The following is a 22802-nucleotide window of genomic DNA, read 5'->3' on the forward strand; positions in this document are numbered from 1 at the left end:
ACGGATATGTAAAGACATGTACTCTCCTGGGTCTCATCACACACACATGTAAAGATGTATACTCTCCTGGGTCTCATCATACACACATGTAAAGATGTATACTCTCCTGGGTCTCATCATACACACATGTAAAGACCTGTACTCTCCTGGGTCTTGAGACAGCTCAGGTGACATAAATGGTGACATGAGAACAAGATCAGTGGTCCGTTGATGATTTGTATGTGTGTTGGGGTGTGCATGTGTGTGCCTGTGCACACGTGTATGTGGATATATAGAGGCAAGAGGGCAATTTAGGGGGTCCTTCCTTAGGTGCCATTCACCTCTTTGAAAGAGTTTTTTATTGGCCTGAAACTTACCTTAGGCTGGCAGGCCTAGGGCCACAAAGATCCATTTTCTCTGCCTCACATGAGCTGGGTTTCAAATGTGCACCACAGACTACACTTTAATTTTTGTGTTTACATACGACATTTAGAGAGTCCCATCTCTCACTGGGACTAGGCGTCAACCCTGAGCTTACAGGTGGGGAGCATCTCTTATTTTGCAGATGAGAAATTCAATGGACTTTGTCTCCAATATGTCAAGTGATAAACCTAACAGAGTCTCTTAATTGCCACTAATAGAATCTAGTTCTAGATTACAATAGAAAGAAAATTTGGTGGCTCATATATTTATAAGGTTCAAAGAAAGAACAGATTCATATATAACAATACAGGAACCAAGTAATATTGGTAAATCTTTGTGTATCTCAGTAATTTTCCCTGGGTTGACATGTAGTGTAGAAACTTGGCATTGGTGACAGTGGAGTCTGCTCATTTTTGCTCTCATGATTTAAAATATAAAAGGAATATATTGTCTTGATTATTTAGGCAGGCTCTGGAGAGGACACTGTGGGAAGGCTTAGTTCTAGCAGGAAGCCTTGGTGCTTTCGCCCTTACACAGGACAGCATGTGCAGGTTAGGCTGCATTATGAGGCACATCCATGTGAAGAATATGGGGAAATGATTGACAGCTCTGTGAGGTTGGGCAAGGCCTCTTGTGAGTGAGGGACCGGTTGGGCTGAACTTGTGCTAGTGGTAATGGTAGTTATGGTGATTTTTGATAGGAAAGACGGTAGATGCCATATAAAACATCTTATAAATTATGGGCTTCACTAGTTAGCAGTTTTACTTTGTCTTTGAAGAGGAGAGGTAGGGCATCCGTCTGAGAAGAGCTGGAGGAAGATCAGAAAAGAGCCCACCATCAAGTGTGAAGGGCCATAGCTGTTACTCTTATAACGGTGCTCTTACATATCAATGATATCTTGTCCACAAACAAGAAAAGTCTGCTTTCGTGTAGCTTGTAGAAGTGGCAGAGTAGGAACTGCTTCATATCTGTGGTGCTCCGCAAGGCACCTGTGTCGAACTACTTAAGCTGTCAGTGAATACCCTTACTTTAAGTTCGAAGAAAGAGTATCCAAGCTAGTAGGACAGATCAGAGGGTTTGGGTGTTTTCTGCCAAATACTTTTAGTCCCAGCCTCAGGGAGGCTGATGCTGGCAGATCAAGAGTTCCAGATAATAGGATCATGATACTGCTGTCTCCTGGGAGGCTCTACCAGATCCTGACCAATACAAATGCAGATGCTCAAAGCCAACCCTTGTGCTGAGCAAGGAGACCCCAATGGAGGAGTTAGGGGAAGGACTGAAGGAGCTCAAGGGGCCTTATCTGACATCTATGGAAGGGGAGGCCATTGGTCCTCTGAAGACTTGATGCCCCTGTGTAGAGGAATGCTAGGGTGATTAGGTGGGAGAGGGTGGGTAGGGGGAGCACCCTCATAGAAGGGGGGGAGATAGGGGATTTTCAGAGGGGGAAAGGGGATAACATTTGAAATGTAAATAAATGAAATATCCAATGTAAGAGTTCTGGAATCTCTGAGCTATCTAATAAGACTTTTTGTGTTTCTGTTAGTGTATGTTAGCGTTAGTGTATGTGTGTGTCTGTTACAAGACAGACAGACAGACAGACAGACAGACAGACACACACACACACACACACACACACACACACACACACACACACACACCTTTCCAGTTACTTTATTTACACATCTGGCTAATGCTGTTTCTCATGTCAGGTACATTCAACATTTCTCTAAGCTCGAGCCCTTTTCTGTTTGTCTCATTTTCCCTTCTAGGTGGACAAGAAGATCGTGAGAACAGAAATAGGAGTTCTCCTGCGGCTCTCACACCCAAACATCGTAAGTGGCTCTTAGCTGACCATTTCAAATCCTTTCCAAAGCTGGGGGATGGGCTCATTCTCCTCCACTGTCAGTGCTGATGGGGAAGAGGCATCCTTCCTTTCTATGAGGCAGCATGGCCTAACTCAAGGCCCTACCTCCCCACCTCCAATCTAATCAGAATAGATTAGCAGTGCATACCATGCCTCTGTTCATGCATAAAGGAGGAAGAAATGAAGAAATTTGTTTTATTCTAATGAAACACTGGCTTTCTCTCTCTTTTGTTTGCCTATCTTTTTAATATGCCATCGCCGAAAAGGCCTTTGAAGCAAAAAGCATTGCTTTCCAAAGTCATTTCCGCCTTTGGGGGTGTGCGCACTTCAGAAAGAAAGCAAAGATGAAAATGCACGATGCGCGTGGATGGGAGAACTAACCAGTTTCCAGGAGCTCTGCTGTCAAGACGCAACTGAGGAAAATGCATGCGTGGAAAGCTTTTTGAGATCAACGAAGTGAAAAAGAACAAAATCATTTTCATAGCAGCATCTCGATTTTATAAATTAAACCATCTACTTTAAACAGCAAACCAGAAATCCTTATTTGTGTGCAGGGTGATGACCTGCAATGGTCAAAGCCAAGGGCACACAACCTGACATATGCGTTAAAGGTGCACTGAGCTACACAGCAGCAAACAGCATGTTATAATCAATAGGAAGTTATAATCAATAGGAAGGTGGTCTGTAGCATGGACTCATCAATCATGGGTTGTCACCCAGGACCCAGACTTCACACATCCCTGTGCCTGCCATTTCCCCATCCTTGGTGCCTTGACTTCTCACCTGGTGCCTTGTCTTTATGGACCCATAGTGCTAGCTGCCCGTTTCCCTAAATCCCCAGATTGATATTCCAGGAAGAAGTTGGAAGGACCTTGTCAGCAGAGTCATGTGAGAAAAGATTCTCAGAAATGACAGCAGCAGAATTCTTTTGAGACTTGGCTGGACAGAGCTAGCTAAAAATGCTCCCCTGCTACACTGAGGCTCTTTGATCAGAGAGCGGGTTGTTACAGGAGGCTTAGAATGTTATCATCCACAGTGTGGGGCTGGGTGCCTTGTTTCTCAGAACTAAAGCAGAGGTCTGTACAAAGTCAAGTATGAGGATGCTTTGAGTAAGCAGTTCTCAAGCAGGTCATACCCACCGCCACAGCCGCCATGTCCTTCTGAGGAAGCCACTGCGGAGCACCCCTCACATGTAGATCGGTGCTGGCTTCTGGATTCTCCAATGCCTGATGTCTACATTTGGTTGGATTATCTGAATGTGATGAAACCCTAGTGTGTTCAATCAATCTCTCCCGGAACTCTGTCCAAGACCCCTTTACAAGCAAGGGACTGGGTATCTGCTGAAGCAAGCTGCTTTTACACACAGATTACCCCCAGGGCTACCTCACAAATGAATCCCAAACCTGTTGTTTCCAAGATAAAGCATTGCTCATCTCTAACAACCATGGTGCTTTTAAACAATTTTGTCAAGTTGGTGTTGTACCTGATTCTAGGGAAAAGAAAGAAAGAAGGAAGGGAGGGAAGAAGAGATGGAGAGGAAAGAAGAGAGATGGAGGAAAGGAGGGAAGGAGAAAGATTGCAACATTTGAGTAGGATTTAGAAAGTGTTTTCAAAAGAGAGTTATTTCAAAATGAAAAATGTCAAAAATGTAATGGGACTTTTGACAAAACTTTGCTGTCTGACAAAATCAACAACTGAGAAATAGAGGGTCAACTGCCTGTCTAGTTCCAGAACAAGGGACTTTCACCGTGCTAACTCAACCATTGGTAATACAGATAATTGTTTGTCCATAATTTTCAAGGAAGATGGAGATGAGCCATTAAGATGTTCTTTCTTAATCTACATTTTCCCCCCAGATAAAACTCAAGGAAATATTTGAAACTCCCACAGAAATCAGCCTCGTCCTTGAGCTAGTCACGGGAGGAGAGCTGTTTGACAGGTGAGTCAGACCCAGAGTGCAAAACAACTGAAATGTTTGCTCTGTATCACCAAAAGAAACATGGTAAGGAACATTTCCTAGGATTTATTTTTTATAATAGAAATACTATGTGAATTGGTGTTTTTCTTAAAATAAATCTCGAGAAGAATGTTGAAGAGAAGTAGATTGTAATTGGTAAAATAAATAAGTATGTAATTAAAAAGAAAAGCACTATGTCAATTTACCTTCACAAACATTTACATCCAAAAAGTAGAATTTTATAAAACCACATGTTTTAACTAAATGGTAGGATTGATGAGCTTATCTTTCTGAGAAAATAAAGTTGCATTCTCTGTCAAGATCTGAAAACTCATCAAAGTCCGTATTCCTTAAATGATCATCTATAACCTACTTTCTCCAGGATAGAAGTCCATGTAAAAAGTTTCATGTTGCAGAGAAAGATCTGGCTTTCTCGGCCCATTTGTTGTCTTTTGAGGTGTTTGCTCATACTTTATAACTCAAAGACATTTGAGAAGAGGATGCCCCCAAACCTGAAAGCATTGAAAGTCAAGCTATCTTTAGGCTTCCATAGTTGTCTCTCCTCCCTGATTCCTCAGGATGGGATGGGAGGGATGTGGGGGGCCCTCTGCTGTGCTCATCAAGGCAACAGAGAATGAAAGGGCGGAGAGCAGGATGAGGTAGTGATGTAGGAGAAACGGTGAGAAGCTGGTGGAAGGGTTTTGGTAAAAGAACGAAGTAGAGATAAGTAACTGGATGGGGAAAATCACAAGACTGAGAGTCCAGATCCTGTCAGAAGCTCCATGAGTCTTTCCTAAATGAATAAGCCACTGTAACATTGAGTGTGGACTATTGAGAAGAAAGGTATCCTAAGGGGATTGGCTTTGACTGTTGAAAGAAGACACTCCTTCCAGACTCCTGCAGTGGTCTTGAACTTAAGTATTCCTCTCAGATTATAACTTCCACGATGAGTTATGGAGGTGGTTCCTCTGTGAGGAAGATACGTTATCAGGGAGCCTGTATGGAGAGAATTAGCGGCCTTGGAGAAGAAGCCCAAAGCAGACACTCACTCCTTCCTCTTCGTGAAGTCACCTCTGTCTCTGATAAAGCCACCCCTCAGAAATAATCTGCTGGTGTCCTGGTCATGCACTTCCTAATATTCAGAATTATGAAAATAAATGTCTACCATTCGTCCCTTTGCAGCCATCCAAATAAACCAAGACAAACAAGTAGACCTTAAAGCTGTAGCATTTTGACCACTTTAAGAATATTGCACAGGGTTGTGGGTGTGCACGAGTAACCTTCTGGTGACAATTGTTTGTTGATAGTATCACAGTTCTGAGTCCTGACTCTACCACCCAAGGGTAAACTAATCTAGAGGAATGTACTTAACCTCCCTGAGTTCTGGAACAACTCGGAAGCTGTTCGGTGTTGCTAAGAAATCTTAGGTACTCCAAACCCTTATAAGGATGGACTATGTATCCTGTTCCCACGTGCTTAGTCAAGACTTCTCTGGGGTGGGATTAGTATTTATTTATAATGGCTCCTTTAATAACACCACTGTAAATGAATACTTTTATGATTATAGTATTTGTCTAAGTACAGTAATATATTTATGGCGAGATCCTACTGACTGTGGAGACGTGAAAGCTCTCTAAGGAGACCTCGCATATTTCTCTGCTAATCATGCTCTATTAGATGGAAATCTCACGTTCTTTAATTATAAATAATTATAAATAGTTGCAGATAAGAATCCGTCATGGAAGCTACAACCTCCCAGCGGTACTTAATGATTTACCTCCACCTCTCTTCACGTGAATTAATTGCAATCAAGAGTCTCTTCACCCCTTCTTACAAAGCTTCTATGAGAGAATTTGGGATGAATTTTATTTTAGCTCTAGAAAAAACACATAGAAACAGAAATGCAGTTAATACATTTAATTTGTGGAAATGGATGAAGTATTTCTGTTTCCTAAAAGACTGACCGAGAGCAAATAAAGTACTCACCATGGTGCAGGCCCTCAGTGACTTTAGAAGATAGATCCCCCCCCCCAAATATTGTCCACATTCTCGGCGTGGTTGACATGACTAGGCCTCTCCACAGTGCTGCTTTATTCACAGTTATTCTTAAATTTTATCAAGTTAAAATAAATGTTGCATTATCAGTCAGTCTATTGGTTTTTTCCTTCCTTGAGAGATTAAAAAAAAATCCTAACATTGTTTCTTTCTTGTGCATTTTGGTCAAGCTCTAATTTGTTGAATTGCAGTGATGAACATATATATTCCTGGTCTAGTGGTGGCTGCAACAGTAACTAGTGAACAATAGTGAACAAGCCGAGAAGAGCCAATAGAGGAAAAAGCTTGTTAGTGTGTTAGTCAAGGTGCTTGTATTTTACTAGGAAAGATCTGTTCTGTGATGCTTGTGAAAACCTATGCAGTCAAAGCCAGGTAGAATCTGCATTTCTTGTTGAATTTAAATAAAACACACACACAGGATAAGTAATTTAGGATTTTGAAATAAAATCAATGCCTTTTCTCAGAAAAGTCATAACTATACATTTTATTTAAAAGTCTGGATAATTCTGATACTATGGGAAAAATAAAGCCCCCAGAGTTCAATTCTTCTCAGTATTATCAGATCTCTTAAAAGTGTAACTTCCCTCTCAGTAATCTTTCAAACTGAGCAAACTTGGAGTTTTCAGATCAGTTTTCTCTGTCTCTGTCTCTGTCTGTCTGCCTGTCTCTGTCTCTCTCTGTCTCTCTGTCTCTGTCTCTCTCTCTCTCTCTCTCTCTCTCTCTCTCTCTCTCTCTCTCTCTCTCTCTCTCTCTCTTTCTCTCCAGAAATGGTTGGATTTTAGCTCAGACAATGCAGCAATATCCTTGGCCTTCTAATTACACTTACAGGTTCCTCCAGCCTCTCTCCACCCAATTTCGTCTTCTAACTCCAGTACCTGAATTTCTTGTAAGTTTTGTTGTCCTGGCTTATTTTTTTATAAGGTTTTTCTTACCAATGGCAAACTCTATACATAAAGATTGTGGAACATAAAGTGTTGAATGTTGACTCTTCGAAGACAGATTTTTTTTTTTATTTAACTTTTAACATAAAAACAAACCAGGTTAGTGTGAAGAGGCTCCAGGCTGATTAAGAAGTAGTCCCCTGAAGACCCTTCTGGTTTTGCTAAAAAATTCATAGGTCCTTTAAAGACCCATGGGTACAGCTGTGTGATCTTAGCAGGACATCTCCTGACGCATGCTGAATTCTGTCCCTCAGCTCTGAGCAGCTTCTCGGTCTGTCAGCTGTTTCTTCAGCACCAGAGGACAAATGAGGATACCCAAGGGCACTGTTTCCTTCTGAGACCTTGGCTTTTGAATGAAGTGTTTTTTTAATTGGTTATTTTATTTATTTCCATTTCAAACGTTGTCCCTCTTCCTGGTTTCCCCTCCGAACCTCCTCCCATCCTATCCCCCCTTCCCTTTGCCTCTATGAGGCTGTTTTTCCACCCACCCACTCCTGCCTCACTCCTCTACCATCACCACGCCCTGGGGCATCGAGCCTCCACAGGACCAAGGGCCTGCCCTCTTATTGATGCTAAATAAAACCATCCTGTGCTCCATATATGGAGCCATAGATCTCTCCATTGAATGGAGTCTTTACATCCTTCCTGATTTCTGGTGTTCTCAAACAAAATTTCAAATGCTTTTGATTTATTTTTAATTTTTTAGCCTTTTATACATGAATATTCCATTTACATGATTTCCAGCCCTTCCTCATTGTGGAGAGCGGGTGTGGCGGCAGTCCCAAGATGATGCTTGGGACTCCGGCCTAGTCTTGTGACTAGCACCTGACTTCCTCCTGCCCCTCGAAATTAGCCACTCCCACCATGCGAGCTGTGCAGGCGCACCCATGACTCAAGATCAGGCCAGATGACACAGACCTATGAACTGTAGCCACGCAACATGGACTGAGGAGGTGGAGTTGAGAATGGATAAAAGGGACTGCGCTTGTGGGGAGAAGAAGGAGAAAGAGAAACAGAAAGAGAAACAGAAAGAGAGAGAGAGAAAGGGACAGAAAGATTTTCACAGGCATGATGTAAGGTTCCTGAATAAACCGCTTTAAGAAGAACGCTGTGTTGTCGCTCCTTTTCTGCTGGTCGGAGACGGTACCGGTAGCGACACCTCATTACTACTCTGTCTCCCCTGCTTCACTGACTCTCTCTTAAACCCATGGTGTCCTTTTCTTTGTTGTTGATGCACGCACACACACACACACACACACACACACACACACTCCCTACTAAGTTCATTGAGTGTTTTCGTGTGTACTTTGACTGTGTTATTGGCTTACATACATGGCACGTTTCTTTCACTATGTAGATGTGTTTCAAGGCTGACTGCTTGCGATTGGATAACCTCATCTCTGGGGAAAGCTGTTTCTCCATCTCTCAGCCTGCAGTTTTTTGTCTATGGACGACATCATTTGAAATATTCCCCAACCATATTGGCTTGTTGACTGGTGTTATCATTATACAGGGCTGCTTTAGGCAACCATGTTGTTGACACTCCATAGGGATAGCTTTCCTGTCATGTCTAGAAGACCCTGTCTTACCTCAAGCATCCTGTTCCTCTGGTTCTTAGGGTCCTGTCACCTTTCTTCTATGTATGTATCTCTTGGGGTCACTTAGTCTGTTCATTTTGACTAGTGTGGGTTCCTGTAACTATCTTCATCTGCTCCAAAAAGAATCCCATTTACTGTGGGGTAAAAACTCTGCTTACCTGTATGTAGTTAGGATTTTTATATATTAGAATCAGTATTTACAGACCAGTTATAAAGTATATTGGTTTAGGAAAATTACAGTAGAAGGTTCTAGAACATTCTCCTCTTGGGTCTGTGTGCTCACATAGCCAGCAGTAATTAGCTAGGCTTATTTCCTACACTCTGTTTTATTTTTTTGTTCGGAGTTTGCCTGACCACTATTGCTGAACACAGACATTTCCATGTGGTTAAAAATTATTTTACCAATACCAGTGTGTTTCTCTCTTCTAATAATAATAATAATAATAAATAATAATAAACTTTCAAGAGAAAGCAGAATGAAAAGGAGTTCCTTTGCTATGTAAATATGGAAATTTTTAGGTAGTAGGTAAGTGTTTTGGTTGTGAGTCTCACCTTTAATGGCTGAGCCATCTCTCCATAATTGCTAAAATTAATGATCATGAATTCAGCAGCCTGTCTTTCAGAGGGTTTCTTTTTCCATGTGATGTCTTACAGTTGTCTTTAAGATGTTCAGTCTCACATCCTATCCAAGAGAATGAACTGTTGTTGATTTTACCTGTGAAGAATCCAAGTCGTATCGGCTAGTCTTAGCCCATTCACTCTTCTGGCTTGGTGGGGCCTTTGCTTTTGTTTCAGGACTATGAACTAAGGGACATATTAGTGTGTTTGGAAACTCATGCTTGAATTTTATGTCTCTGACTCTAAATTTGTTTTTCTGTAGTTTCTACAACTTAAAATATTCTTTTAGTAAATCACAAAGCGTCTATAGACAAGGAAAAGGGTGACTGTATTTCAGAACCATGCACTTAGCTTGTGAGTTGCTATCAATTACACGATCAAGATTCATATTTCTATCTGCTTTAGCACTCCTGGGATTTTAACTGATATTGTTGAGGCTAGCTGACTTTTCAGAAAGGTGTCACTACCAAAACCTACAGAAATAGCCCTGTTTCCTCGGGTTGGTGCCATGGTTGATAACAGTTGATAACAGAGTTAACCAAATTCACGAAAAGTCTGGACTAAGATTACTGTTGTAAAATTAGTCATTAAGTTAATCCTCTGAAACAAAGATCTATGGTATCTTGATTTCTATACAGGATAACCAGTCAGTGTAAGAACCATGTCTTCTATACCCTGGGATCCTGGCATCTAGATGGCACTTGAGTAGATGGCACCTTACAAAGGTCTCACTCCAAGCAACACAGACACCACACAGGTCTTGTCATCTACATTTTAGAAACGAAATAACTGAGGACCAGAGAAGTTCAACATTTTCCATTCACTCACCTAGCTTAGAGGTCTAATAACAACCCAGATTCAAGCCTGGGGTTTTCCAAAGCAGATGATTACTCTATCATGTCAATTCCTCCTGCATATGCTATTGTTAAATGTCTTACTTCAAAATAAAACCCCAGACTAGTTGTCCAGTGTTACTTCTGTCTCCATTGATTTTTCTGTCATAGCTCTAAATCAACTTAAGGGGGGGGGGCTAATTCTGCTTCTCAGTTCAAAGGTAGCACATGTCATGGCAGGAAGTCAAGGCAGCAAGATCCGGAAGCAGCTGATCACATTGTGTGTGCAGTCAAGAAGCAAGAGTCATGCAGAGGTGCCGCTGCTTAGTTTGCTCTGGTTACACACTCCAGGAGCTCCGTCAGGAAACGGTGCTAGCACAGGTAGATAATCAATGCAGTCGAAATAATCCCGTACAAATACGGCCAGAGAATTGTCTCCCAGGAGATTCTGGGTTCCATCAAGTTGACAATTATAACTAAGTATCAAATTGCCCTACCCGAACATTGGGTTAACTTGAGAATTGCTATACACATGCTTTAGATGCAGATATTTCACATACATCTCATACTGTGGTTTTATGGCTATATGTGAAGCAAATATGTACTCTGATTCTGAGTGGATACATGGTGTGCTTTTTGTAAGAAATTGGATGTAAAGGAAATGGTGGAGGTGAGGTAGTTGGAAGGTACGACGTGAGAGACTTGTTTATTGTTTTAAAATGAAACTTGGGAATATATAGATTTTCTAGCGGAATGGAACCAACCTCTACCAAGCAGGTGAGGTCCTTGGGAAAGGGGGCATGTTTTCAGAAGAACATTTCAGAGAAATCCCTGGCGATGTTATCAAGAGTCTAATAAATCTGTTAGGGTAAGAAAAGCACCTTTTCTCAGAAGCAGAGAGGATGGCAAACGATGCAGAAATCAAAGGCATCTTTGGGAAAGAATAAGTTAAAGAAATTCCTGCTCTTGACAGATTCAATTCTATCGTACTTATAAGGTGGTTTTTTTGCTCTTTCATGGATGCTGGTACACAGTGAGAGCCTCCTGGGTTAGAGAAAGAAAAGAATTTTTGTTCTCACAGCATAGAAAAGGTCATGGGTATCAACAAGTGTAGCAGGCTTCCCTTTGTTCTTCCCTGGGGCCAGTACAGCAGTTACAAGAGTGCGGCTTGTTACAGGAGAAGAAATAAGACAGATGTCACTGGCTGTTGAATAAACAAGCAAAACGGACAACTAAATATCATCCAGGCAATAGAAACTCTCTAAGCCACAGACAAACCTCAGATATTCTGCTGAGTGAGCAAGGAAAACATGGAAGTCTTTGTAGTACATAATATGTGGGATTTCCAGGAGGGCTGGATTTTTCCTGACACAGCAGAGAAAGGGCTTGTTTGGGCAGGAAGGGTGTCAAGGAAAGGGAGCAAGTTGGACTATAAGCAATGTGGACAACTTGATCCACTGCTTTTCCGGTGTTGTTCTGATGGGGAAGAGTACTTGGAGAGAGAAACGGTGATGTGCAGAAGTGAATGGACAGGGTCCAGAAGTATCTGTGGAGGGCTGAGTGCTCACTAAGTCACATGGCTTATTTGTAGATCTGGGTCAGTGTCTTTCTTTCCTTGGTTCCAAAAAGGTCTTGCCATCACCTATTTCTCTCCCTCCCTCCTTCCTTCCCTCCCTCTCTCATTCCATGAAAGATTTATTTAATTTATGTATATTATTTATCAATGCATATCAATCTATCTGATTGTACACCTGCATGCCAAAATAGGGCATCAGAACTCTTTGTGTATGGTTGCAAGCCACCATGTGATCGTTAGGAATTGAACTCAGGACCTCCAAAAGAGCAGTCAGTGCTCCTGAGTCATCTCTCCAGCACCACTGCTCAACATTTTTAGTTTGACTAAATGTGTTTTCAAATGTGCCCAACATACTCACTTACAATCCTGCATCCCCTCACCATGCTGGCTTCATTTCCCCCATGTTAACTCTCACACATATCCTCCATGCCCACGAGACACAAATCTGGTGAAAAGGAAGGAAAACTGATTTGGACTCAGATATTTTTAATATTTCCATCCTCTTCCAAACAAAATTATAATCACGCAGGTACAGAATGCCACAGTCTGAAAATACTCAAAACAAAACTAGGAAGCTTATATGCAGAACTAGACATTACCAGGTGGAGGACGGAGACAGGAACCTTCCGAGGCGGAATGACACCGAAAAGCACGGTGTTCTGGCAAGAGATGGGGTGGGGAGTATGTTTCTTAGTCTCCATTTCAGATGCTGAGTGAGGCAGAAAGCAAACAGTCTTGAGATATTTGTCAAGTGAATGGTTGAGTGGACAATGTGCTCTCCAGCAAGTTATAGAGAGCCTCTGTGTCAGATTTTCATCTCTAGTATGGAAGAATTGGACCAGAAATCTCTTGGGCCCATTCCCAAGCCTGCAATTTGGTTTGCCCTTCTCTTTCTCCTGTAGTGCAACTCCGAAGCCAGTGCCTACATTGATCCACAACCTGCTTCCCTCCCTAGAGCTCCCACATGACAGGTGCCAGTGGTAGCTCTGAAATTGCTTTTTTAATATATGTGTTTAACGCCCTCTGGTTCTTGAAGAAAGCATGTAAATGAAGATGCCATCAGTGAAATGTACTAAAGTGGTAAATGAAGCCTATAAAGGAAAAACACATTTATGCTGAAACACAGAAATACTCACTTTAATAGAATGTTGTGTGTCATAGCACAGTGATGTGCTGTTATCCACTGAGATTTGATTCCTGAAACTCATGTTACTTGAGGCTTTTGTCTTACGACATTCAATCCTCTGGCACACATTTTCATCAGCCCAATGTCTTTTTCCCATGAACCTACAGCTACTTGATAGCCCAGTCATTTGAGAAAGAGTCATGATTGGTTCACAGGGCAGTAGGGCAGCTAATCTGTGTGCCAGGAAGTCTGAGGCCTCAGGACATGATTTGAGCTCTCCATCTGCCGTGCCTCTGCTAACTGCCTGGGTGGAGATGTGCTCAATTCAATTTGTGGCTATTATTCTGAGAGGATCAAATGCACCAGAGTCATGCATTAGGCCAGAGCCTCAGAGAGAAATCCTCAGTGCCCGTATTTTCTTATCCTACAATTAAACAGAAAAAAATAAGAAGGAAAATCCACCAGCTAGGTAGAAGAGGCCAGTATGGACCAGAGCAGCAAAGCAATGAAGTAAAAAGGACGGTACTTAAAGAAGACAGGCTGTCAGGGCAGAAGATATTGTAGCAAAGAGCCTAGGGAAGCTGCCTTATGCTATTTTTCCACTCGCTCATCCTGTGGTGTTGTAGGAAGTGCAGTCTAGGGATGTAGTCATGAAGGTGCTGGGAGACATTTTATTTTAGCTGTAAGCCTTATAGCCTAGATAATCATGAAGTGGTGTGGAGTTGTGTCATGGAGACAGCTGTAAGGCTTGGAACTTTAAAAATGATTGCAAAGTTCTGGTTGCATCTAAATCCTTTTCCAAATGTTTTATAGAGCTTGAGAGGCAAACAAACAAAAACCAAACAAAACAAAAGAAAAAACAGGGGTGAAATTTTTTTTTCTTCTTTCAAAAGCTCTACTGCCCTCACAGTGACTGAATACCTTCCTTACTTCTGAATATCAAAGTCACTTATATATTTTTGTATAGAGCTGTAAACCCTAGACTGCCCAGTCATGTTCGGTTCCAGTGTCATTTTAATAAGATGTCAGCTAATTTGTATAATGGAATGTGTGTCACTTCATGAAGCAATCTGTATTGCTGAATTTGAATCACGTTGATATTGTTTAAAACAAGTCATATTTAAACTGGTCTACACCGTTTGAACTTAGATCCCTCCTGTTTCCCGGGTTTCTTTCAGGAAGCACTGTTAAGGTCTTCAGGGCTAGAGCTGAGGAGGCTGCAGTGGGCATCACTTCCAGTCCAGTGCATTTGCTCATGGTGATAAGGGCACCTGCCAAGGGATTGTCCAGATGGCCTCAGCCTAAAATTTTTCTGACATCTATTCATTTGGCGATTAGTCACAATGCTGTGAATAATTATTGATAGACTCCAATGAGCAGTGCTTGCTGCTGAACTCTGTGAATGATTCAAGTCCCACAGGCTGTGTCCACACGTCACCTTCATCTTCCTCTGCTTGGCCATTAATATCCTCACTGATCATCAGAGTCCTGTTATTAACCATATTTGTCATAAAGAGTTCTGTGTGATTGACCTTAACTAGGCAGTCTCAAGTTTCCTGGGCAGTCAGCTCACCTTATAAAATATTTATAATGAAATGTCTGAAGCTGAGAAACATAACCCTGTGACAGAGATTAAATATTGTCTGAGAACAAAATTCCTTTTAGCAGATGATTCTAGATGAGGATCAGAGGAAGGCTCATAGGGACCAAGACACACTGTGTGGATTAAGGTTGAGGTGAGGTAGAAGACACAGCAGAACTCTGTGTCCTTTGTGTGTGCTCAAGAGATGTTCCTGATCCTCATTAGAGAACTGATAAATCACTCCACCACATAAGCTCTGGCACAACATACCATATTTATAATGTACGAGTCTATAGAGCTATGATGATTCTTTACTTTATGCAATCTCACAAGAACCAAATCAAACCTAATCCTCTTTAATTCCTTATTCCTTTTTTTTTTTTTTTTTTACAATGGAAAAACCTTTAATAGCAATTTGTAAAACCATGAGCATGCAGTGTTGAGGTCCCCTGGTGGATGACATCACCATGTGGGAATATACACAGGCGAGTCAAGAACTGTGTAGAAGAATGATGGCTGAGGAAGGGAGGTCAGTCATACCTGTACATGCTTACAGGAGACCAGCAGCAACCCATAAATGTGCATCTTCTGTGACACAATTATCTTACATTACTATCCAACTTATAAAAACTCCACTTACTCATCAGAGCTATTACTGGACAAACAAATTTCCTATTTTCATTGATCTTATATTCCTCATCCACTCTCGGCCCTACTCCCTCCCTCTTTGACATCTTAGGTTCACTGTCCAGGTCTGATCTCAGACATCTCTCTTCCTACGAGATTCCTAACCTACATTATTACCTTTCTCAGACTTCTCTAGCCAGACCCCAATGCCTGTGCCACAGCTGTTAGTTAGACCATTGACTTCTCTGTCTGCTTATATAAGGAAAGAGCACATCATTGCAAAGAGCATGTCTCATTCAGTCCTGAGAACCCCACACACCATAGTCACTCTGTAATATTTATTAAATGAGTAAATGCATCTGTCAGAATGTCAGATGAATTATTTTGCTCTAATATTCCACTCTTCCATCCAAAGACTTCCTGATTAACTAGACAACCCAGATACTGTACTAGTTTATAAATATCCCTAAAACAAAATTCCTTAGACTAGATAGCTTATATTCAATAAAAATACATTTCTTAAAATTCTGAGTCTAGGGCTGGAGAGCTGGCTGCTCTTCCAGAGGTCCTGAGTTCAATTCCCAGGAACGACGTGGTGGCTTACAAACATTTATTGGGATCTGATGCCCCTTTGTGGTGTGTCTGAAGACAGCTACAGTGTACTCATATAAAAATAAATAAAAATTTAAAAAATTCTGAATCTAGGAAGTGAAATATTAAGATGTCAGTAGATCAGCTTCTGTTTATGGGCTGATTTCTGAATTCCTAAAGATGCTTGCATGCTGTGTTTCTATGTGGTACAAAGTATAGTATTTCCTCTATTAGAACACTAATTTCATTTGTGAGGGCGCCATCTTTATGAACCAAATATCCACCAAGGACTCTACCTCCTAACAGCTGATCCCTTAGACAGGTCCATAGGCAATTAGGGTTTAACATACAAAGCTTTAGAGCATACAAAGATTCAGTTCATGCCAGGCACTTGCCCCTATATTATACTCAAATATATATATATATATATAAACACTTCATTTAGGTGACAACTTAAGACTTACACCAAAGTACATGTAAGGACTAAATTTGATAGACAACTAGGAAAACAGTGCATAGTCATACAAGCCACTTCTCTTAAACCTGGAGTGCCACAAAACAGTTATGAAGGATTTCTAGAGTAAAGGGGCATGAGAAAAAAAAAACTTTGAAGTTCTTGAAATAAATGATTTTACCATCTTGGAGTAGGATAGAAAGGTTTCTTTTCTTTTCTTTTTAAATCATTTTTATTGGATTTTCTCTGTATTTAAATTTCAAATGTTATCCCCATTCTCCCCTCTTCCATGCCCCTTGACCTCTCCTTGATTCCATGAAGATGCTCCCACTCCTAGCTCAGCACCTTGGCATTCCCCTACACTGGGAAAATGAGACTTCACTGGAAAAAGGCCTCTCCTCCCATTGATACCAGACTATGTTATCCTCTGCTACATATGCAACTGGAGCCATGGGTCTCTCCATGTGTGCTCATTGGTTGGTGTTTTAGTCCCTGAAAGCTCTGGGGGGTTTTATTGGTTGATGTGGTTCTTAGCATTGGGTTGCAAACCTTTGCAGCTCCTTCAGTCCTTTCTCTAGTTCCTCCATTGGGGTCCCCATGCACAGTCCGATGGTTAGCTACAAGCATCCTCATCTGTATCAGTATGGATCTGGCAAAGCCTTTGAGGAGGCATCCACATCATGCTCCTGCCAATAAGCACTTCTTGGCATCAGCAATAGTGACTGGGTTTGGTGACTGCATATGGGATAGATGCCCAAGTGAGGCAGTCTTTAGATGGTCTTTTCTTTAGTCCCTGCTCCTCTATTTGCTTCTGTATTTCTCCTGTGAGTGTTTTGTTCTCCCTTCTAAGAAGGACTGGGACATCCACATTCTGGCCTTCCTTCTTTTTTTAATTTCATAAGGTTTGTGAATTATTTCTTGGGTATTTCAAGCTTTGTGGGCTAGTATATTTTTATCAGTGAGTATATACCATGTGTGTTGTTTTCTGATTTGGTTACCTCACTCAGGATAGTATTTTCTAGTTCCATCCATTTGCCTAAAAATTTCAAGAAGTCATTGTTTTTAATAGGTGAGTAGCACTCCATTGTGTAAATGCACCACAATTTCTGTATCCATTTCTCTGTTGAAGGACATCTGGGTTCTTTCCAGCTTCTGGCTATTGTAAATAAGGCTGCTATGAACATGGTGGAACATGTGTTCTTCTTATATGTTAGAACATCTTTTGGGTATATTCCCAGGAGTGGTATAGCTGAGTCCTCAAGTAGTTCAATTTTCTGAGGAACCACCACACCAATTTCCAAACCTGGTGTACCTGCTTGCAATCCCACCAACAACATAGAAGTCTTCTTTTTTTTCCCCCACATCCTCACCAGCATCTGCTGTCATCTGAGTTTTTGATCTTAGCCATTCTTACTAATGTGAGGTAGAATCTCAGGGTTGTTTTGATTTGCATTTCCCTGATGACTAGGGATGTTGAACGTTTCTTTAGGTACTTCTTGGCCATTCAGTATTCCTCAGTTAAGAATTCTTTGTTTAGCTCTGTACCCCCCTTTAAATAGGATTGTTTTATTCTCTGGAGTCTAACTTCTTGAATTCTTAGTATATATTGGATATTAGCTCTCTATCAAATGTAGAATTGATAAAAATCTTTTCCAAATCTGTTGGTTGTTGCTTTGTCCTCTTGATACTGTCCTTTGCCTTACAGAAGCTTTGCAATCTTATGAGGTCCCCATTTGTCTGTTTGTTTTTTTTTTTTTTTTTTTTTTTCTTTTTATCTTAGAGCATAAGCCACTGGTGTTCTGTTCAGGAAAAATTCCCCCGTGCAAATTTGTTCTCAGCTCTTTTTCACTTTCTGTTCTATTAGTTTCAGTGTACCTGTTTTTATGTGGAGGTCTTTGATCCACTTGTACTTGAGCTTTTTACAAGGAGATAAAATGGCACTGATTTACATTCTTCTGCATGCTGACTGCCAGTTGAACCAGCACCATTTGTTGAAGATGCTATCTTTTTTTCCATTGAAAGTTTTTAGCTTCTTTGTAAAAGATCAAGTGACCATAGGTATGTGGATTTATTTCTGGGTCTTCAATTCTATTCCATTGATCTACCTGCCTGTCTCTGTACCAATACCATGCAGGTTTTTGTTTTTTTAATCACGATTGATCTATAATATAGCTTGAGGTTGGTGTTGATTATTCTCCCAGAAGTTTGGCTGTCCTGCAGTTTTTGTTATTCCAAATGAATTTGCCAATTCCTCTTTCTAACTCTATGAAGAATTGAGTTGGAATTTTGATGGGGATTGCACTAAGTCTCTAGATTGTTTTTGGCAAGATGGCCGTTTTTACTGCTATATTAATCCTTAGAATCCATAACTATGGGAGATCTTTCCACCTTCTATGATCTTCAATTTCTTTCTTCAGAGAATTAAAGTTCTTCTCATACAGATCTTTCACTTGCTTGGTTAGAGTGACATCGACTAAGCATAATTTTGTGACTATTGTGAGGGTGTCATTTCCCTAATTTTTTTATCACCCTGTTTATCTTTTGAGAAGAGGAAAGCTACTGATTTGTTTGACATAATTATATATTTAGCCACTTTGCTGAAGTTTTTTTGTCAGGTTTAGGGGTTCTCTCGTGAAATATTTTTGGTCACTTAAGTATACTATTATATCATCTACAAACAGTGATAAATTGACTTCTTCCTTTCCAATTTGTATCCATTTGATCTCCTTTTCTTGTCTAATTGCTCCAGCCAGGACTTCCAGTACTATGTTGAATAGGTAGGGGGAGAGTGGGCAGCCTTGTATAGTCCCTGATTTTAGTGGGATTAGTTCAAGTTGCTCCCCATTTAGTTTGATGTTAGCTACTTGTTTGCTTTATATTGCTTTTACTATTTTTAGGTATGGGGCTTTAACTCCTCATCTTTCTAATACATTTATTATGAAGGGGTGTTAAATTTTGCCGAATGCTTTCTCAGCATCTAATGAGATGATCATGTGGTTTTTTTTTTTTTCTTTGAGTTTGTTTATATAATGGATTAGGTTGATGGATTTCTATATATTGAACCATCCTTGCATCCCTGGGATTAAGCCTACTTGATCATTATGGATGATCATTTTGATGTGTTCTTTGATTCAGTTTGTGAAAATTTTATTGAATATTTTTGCACCAATGTTCATAAGGGAGATGGGTCTGAAGATCTCTTTCTTTTTTGGGTCTTTGTGTGGTTTAAAGTATAAGTATTATAGAGACTTTGAAGAATTAGGTAGTGTTCCTTCTGTTTCTATTTTGTGGAATAGTTTAGAGAGTATTGATTTTATGTCTTCAATCAATGTCTGCTAGAATTTTTTTGGGGGGTGGGAAACTTTTGGTGACAGCTTATATTACTTTAGGGATTTTAGGACGGTTTAGATGATTTACCTGATTTAATTTTGGTACCTGGTATCTGTCTAGAAAATAATCCATTTTATTCAGATTTTTCAGTTTTATTTAGTATAGGCTTTTGCATTTGAATTTGATAACTTTTTGAATTTTTTCAGTTTCTGTTGTTATGTTTCCCTTTTTGTTTCTTATTTTTTAAAATTTAAATACTGTCTCTGTACCCTCTAATTAGTTTGTCTTTGAGTTTATCTTCTTGATTTTCTTAAAGAATCTGCTCTTGTTTTTATTGATTTTTTTGTTTAATCCTTTTTGTTTCTATTTGGTTTGATTATTTCATGTCATCTACTCCTCTTGGGTATAGCTGCTTTTTCTGTTGTTGTTCTAGAGCATTCAGGTGTGATATCTAGCTGTTTGTACATGCTCTCTACAGTTTCTTTTTGGAGACACTCAGAGGTATGAGCTTTCCTCTTAGCATTGATTTTATTTTATTTAATAAGTTTGGGTACATTGTGCCTTCATTTTCATTAACTTCTAAAAGGTCTTTAATTTCTTCATTTCCTCCTTAACCAAAGTTTATTGAGTAAAGCATTGTTCATCTTTCACATGTGTATGTGGGCTTTTTGTTAATTTGTTGTTATTGAAGACCAGCCTTAGTCTATGTTGATATGATAGGATGCATGGGATTATTTCAATCTTCTTGTATCTGTTGAGGCCTGTTTTGTGATCAATTATCTGGACAATTTTCGTGAAGGTTCCATGTGGTGCTTTTGTTTTAGGATGAAACACTCTATAAATGTCTGTTAAATCCATGTGGTTCATAACGTCTGTTAGTTTCAATATGTCTCTGTTCAGTTTCTGCCTCCATGATCTGTCCATTGATGAGAGTGGGGTGTTGAATTCTTCCACTATTATTGTGTGTGGTGCAATATATGCTTTGAGCTTTAGTAAAGTTTCTTTTATGAATGTGGGTGTCCTTGCTTTTGGAGCATAAATGTTCAGGATTGAGAGTTCATCTTGATGGATTTTTCTTTTGATGAGTATGAAGTTTCCTTCCTTTTCTTTTTAAAATAACTTTTGGTTGAAAATTTATTTTATTCGATACTAGAATTACTACTCTAACTTGTTTCTTTGGACTATTTGCTTGAAAATTTTTTTCCAGCCTTTTACTCTGAAGTAATGCCTGTCTTTGTCACTGAGATGTGTTTCCTCTATACAGCAAAATGCTGGGTCCTGCTTATGTATCCACTCTGTTAGTCTATGCCTTTTAATTGGGGAATTGACTCCATTGATGTTAAGAGATATTAAAGAGTAGTGATTGTTGTTTCCTACTATTTTTGTTGTTAGAAGTAGAATTATGTTTGTGTGGCTATCTCCTTTTTGGTTTGTTGCAAGATTATATTCTTGCTTTTCCTAGGGTGTAGTTTCCTTCTTTGTGTTGGAGTTTTCCATCTATTACCTGATGTAGGGTTGAATTTGTGGAAAGATATTGTGTAAATTTGGTTTTGTCATGGAATATCTTGGTTTCTCCATCTATGGTAATTGAGAGTTTTGCTGTATGTAGTAACCTGGGCTGGCATTTGTGTTTTCTTAGAGTCTTTATGACATCTGTCCAGGATCTTCTAGCTTTCATAGTCTCTGTTTAGAAGTTTGGGGTAATTCTGATAGGACTGCCTTTATGTTTCTTGATCTTTTTCCCTTACCACTTTTAATATTTGTTCTTTGTTTTGTGCATTTTCTGTTTTGACTGTTATGAGTTGGGAAGAATTTCTGTTCTGGTCCAATCTATGTGGATCTGTAGGCTTTTGGCATGTTCATGGACATCTCTTTCTTTAGGTTAGGAAAGTTTTCTTCTATACATCTGTTGAAGATATTAACTGAGTTTTTAAGGTGGGAATCTTTGCTCTCTTCTACTCCTACTATCCTTAGGTTTGGTCTTCTCATTGTGTTCTGAATTTCCTGGATATTTTGGGTTAAAAGCTTTTTGCTTTTTACATTTTCTTTGACTATTGTGTCAATATTTTCTATGGTATCTTCTGCACCTGAAAGTCTTTCTTCTATCTCTTGTATTTTGTTGGTGATACTTGAATCTATGACTTCTGAACTCTTTCCTAGGTGTTCTATCTCCAGGGTTGTGCCTTTTTGTGATTTTTAAAAATTGTTTCTATTTTTATTTTTAGATCCAGGATGGTTTTGTTCAATTTGGTTGTGTTTGCTTGTTGACCTTTAAGTGTTTCCTCTTTAAGTGCTTATACTTGTTTACCTGTGTTCTCCTGTATTCCTTTAAGGAAGTTATTTATGTGCTTCTCAAAGCCTTCTATCATTATTGTAAGGTATGATTTTAAGACCAAATGTTGTTTGTCTGGTGTGTTGGGATATCCACTACTTGCTGTGTTGGGAGACTGGGGTTCTGATGTTGCCAGGTTGTCTTGGTTTCTATTGCTTAGGTTCTTGTTTTTGTCTCTTGCCATCTTGTTATCTGTGATGCTAGTTGGTCTTGTTGTCTCTAACTGGATCTTGTCTCTCCTGTTGGCCTGTGGGTCTGTGGCTTAGGAGTGAGAGCATTCCTGTATAATCAGATCTTTGTGGGCAGGTTGTGGGTCCGGATATCAGTGGGAAGGCTCTAGGTCTGTCTGGGCACAGAAGAAGACCAGAAGCGTCCAGTCCCGAGCAGCCCTGTAATTCCTGTGCCCTGTGAGTTCCTTGTGAGTCTCTCTTTGGACAGGCATTGGAGAGAAAGTGGGGTATCACCTGTGGGCTTAGGAGTGAGAGCACTCCTTGGTGCTCAGCTATCTGTTGGCAGGTTGTGGGTCCCGATGGCAGTGGGATGGCCCTAGCTCTTGAAAGGTTTCACAGAAAGCTAATGATCTGTTGTCACTTTCCATCATATTTGTAACAATTCTCTTCTTCTAACATAACTATAGAAAACCCAAGACTGTATAGGGAAACCACTAGTCACCTTTGTGATGGTTAGATCACATACTCTGCATAAAGCACACAGTGGAGAAATGGTAACATGGTAGTGGAAGTTCTCAACCTTCTCTGACATGAAAAACCCCTTTCTCTTCTCTTGAGTTTTACAGAAGTAAAATCAATTGATTAATTAATTCACTTTACATCATAATGACAGCTCCCTTCCTTTCAGTACCCCAACAAACATCTTCCTGTAACACTCTGTATTCCCCCCCTCCAATTCTGGCCCA

General features: G+C 40.1%; 1 protein-coding gene across 1 annotated transcript in view; it reads left to right on the top strand.

Moving 5' to 3' along the window:
- The window catches only part of CAMK4 (calcium/calmodulin dependent protein kinase IV), a gene marked incomplete at its 3' end in the record, with an annotated part of 209152 nt that overhangs the window by 127614 nt on the left and 58736 nt on the right, over positions 1-22802 (top strand). The window contains exons 3-4 of the mRNA XM_080919972.1: positions 2172-2234; positions 4123-4205. Of these exons, the coding sequence (XP_080776098.1) occupies positions 2172-2234; positions 4123-4205 (146 nt within the window). The remainder of the gene's footprint in view (positions 1-2171; positions 2235-4122; positions 4206-22802) is intronic.

This window comes from Micromys minutus (assembly GCF_963924665.1).
Source record: "Micromys minutus genome assembly, chromosome: 8".
NCBI classification, from domain to species: Eukaryota; Metazoa; Chordata; class Mammalia; order Rodentia; family Muridae; genus Micromys; species Micromys minutus.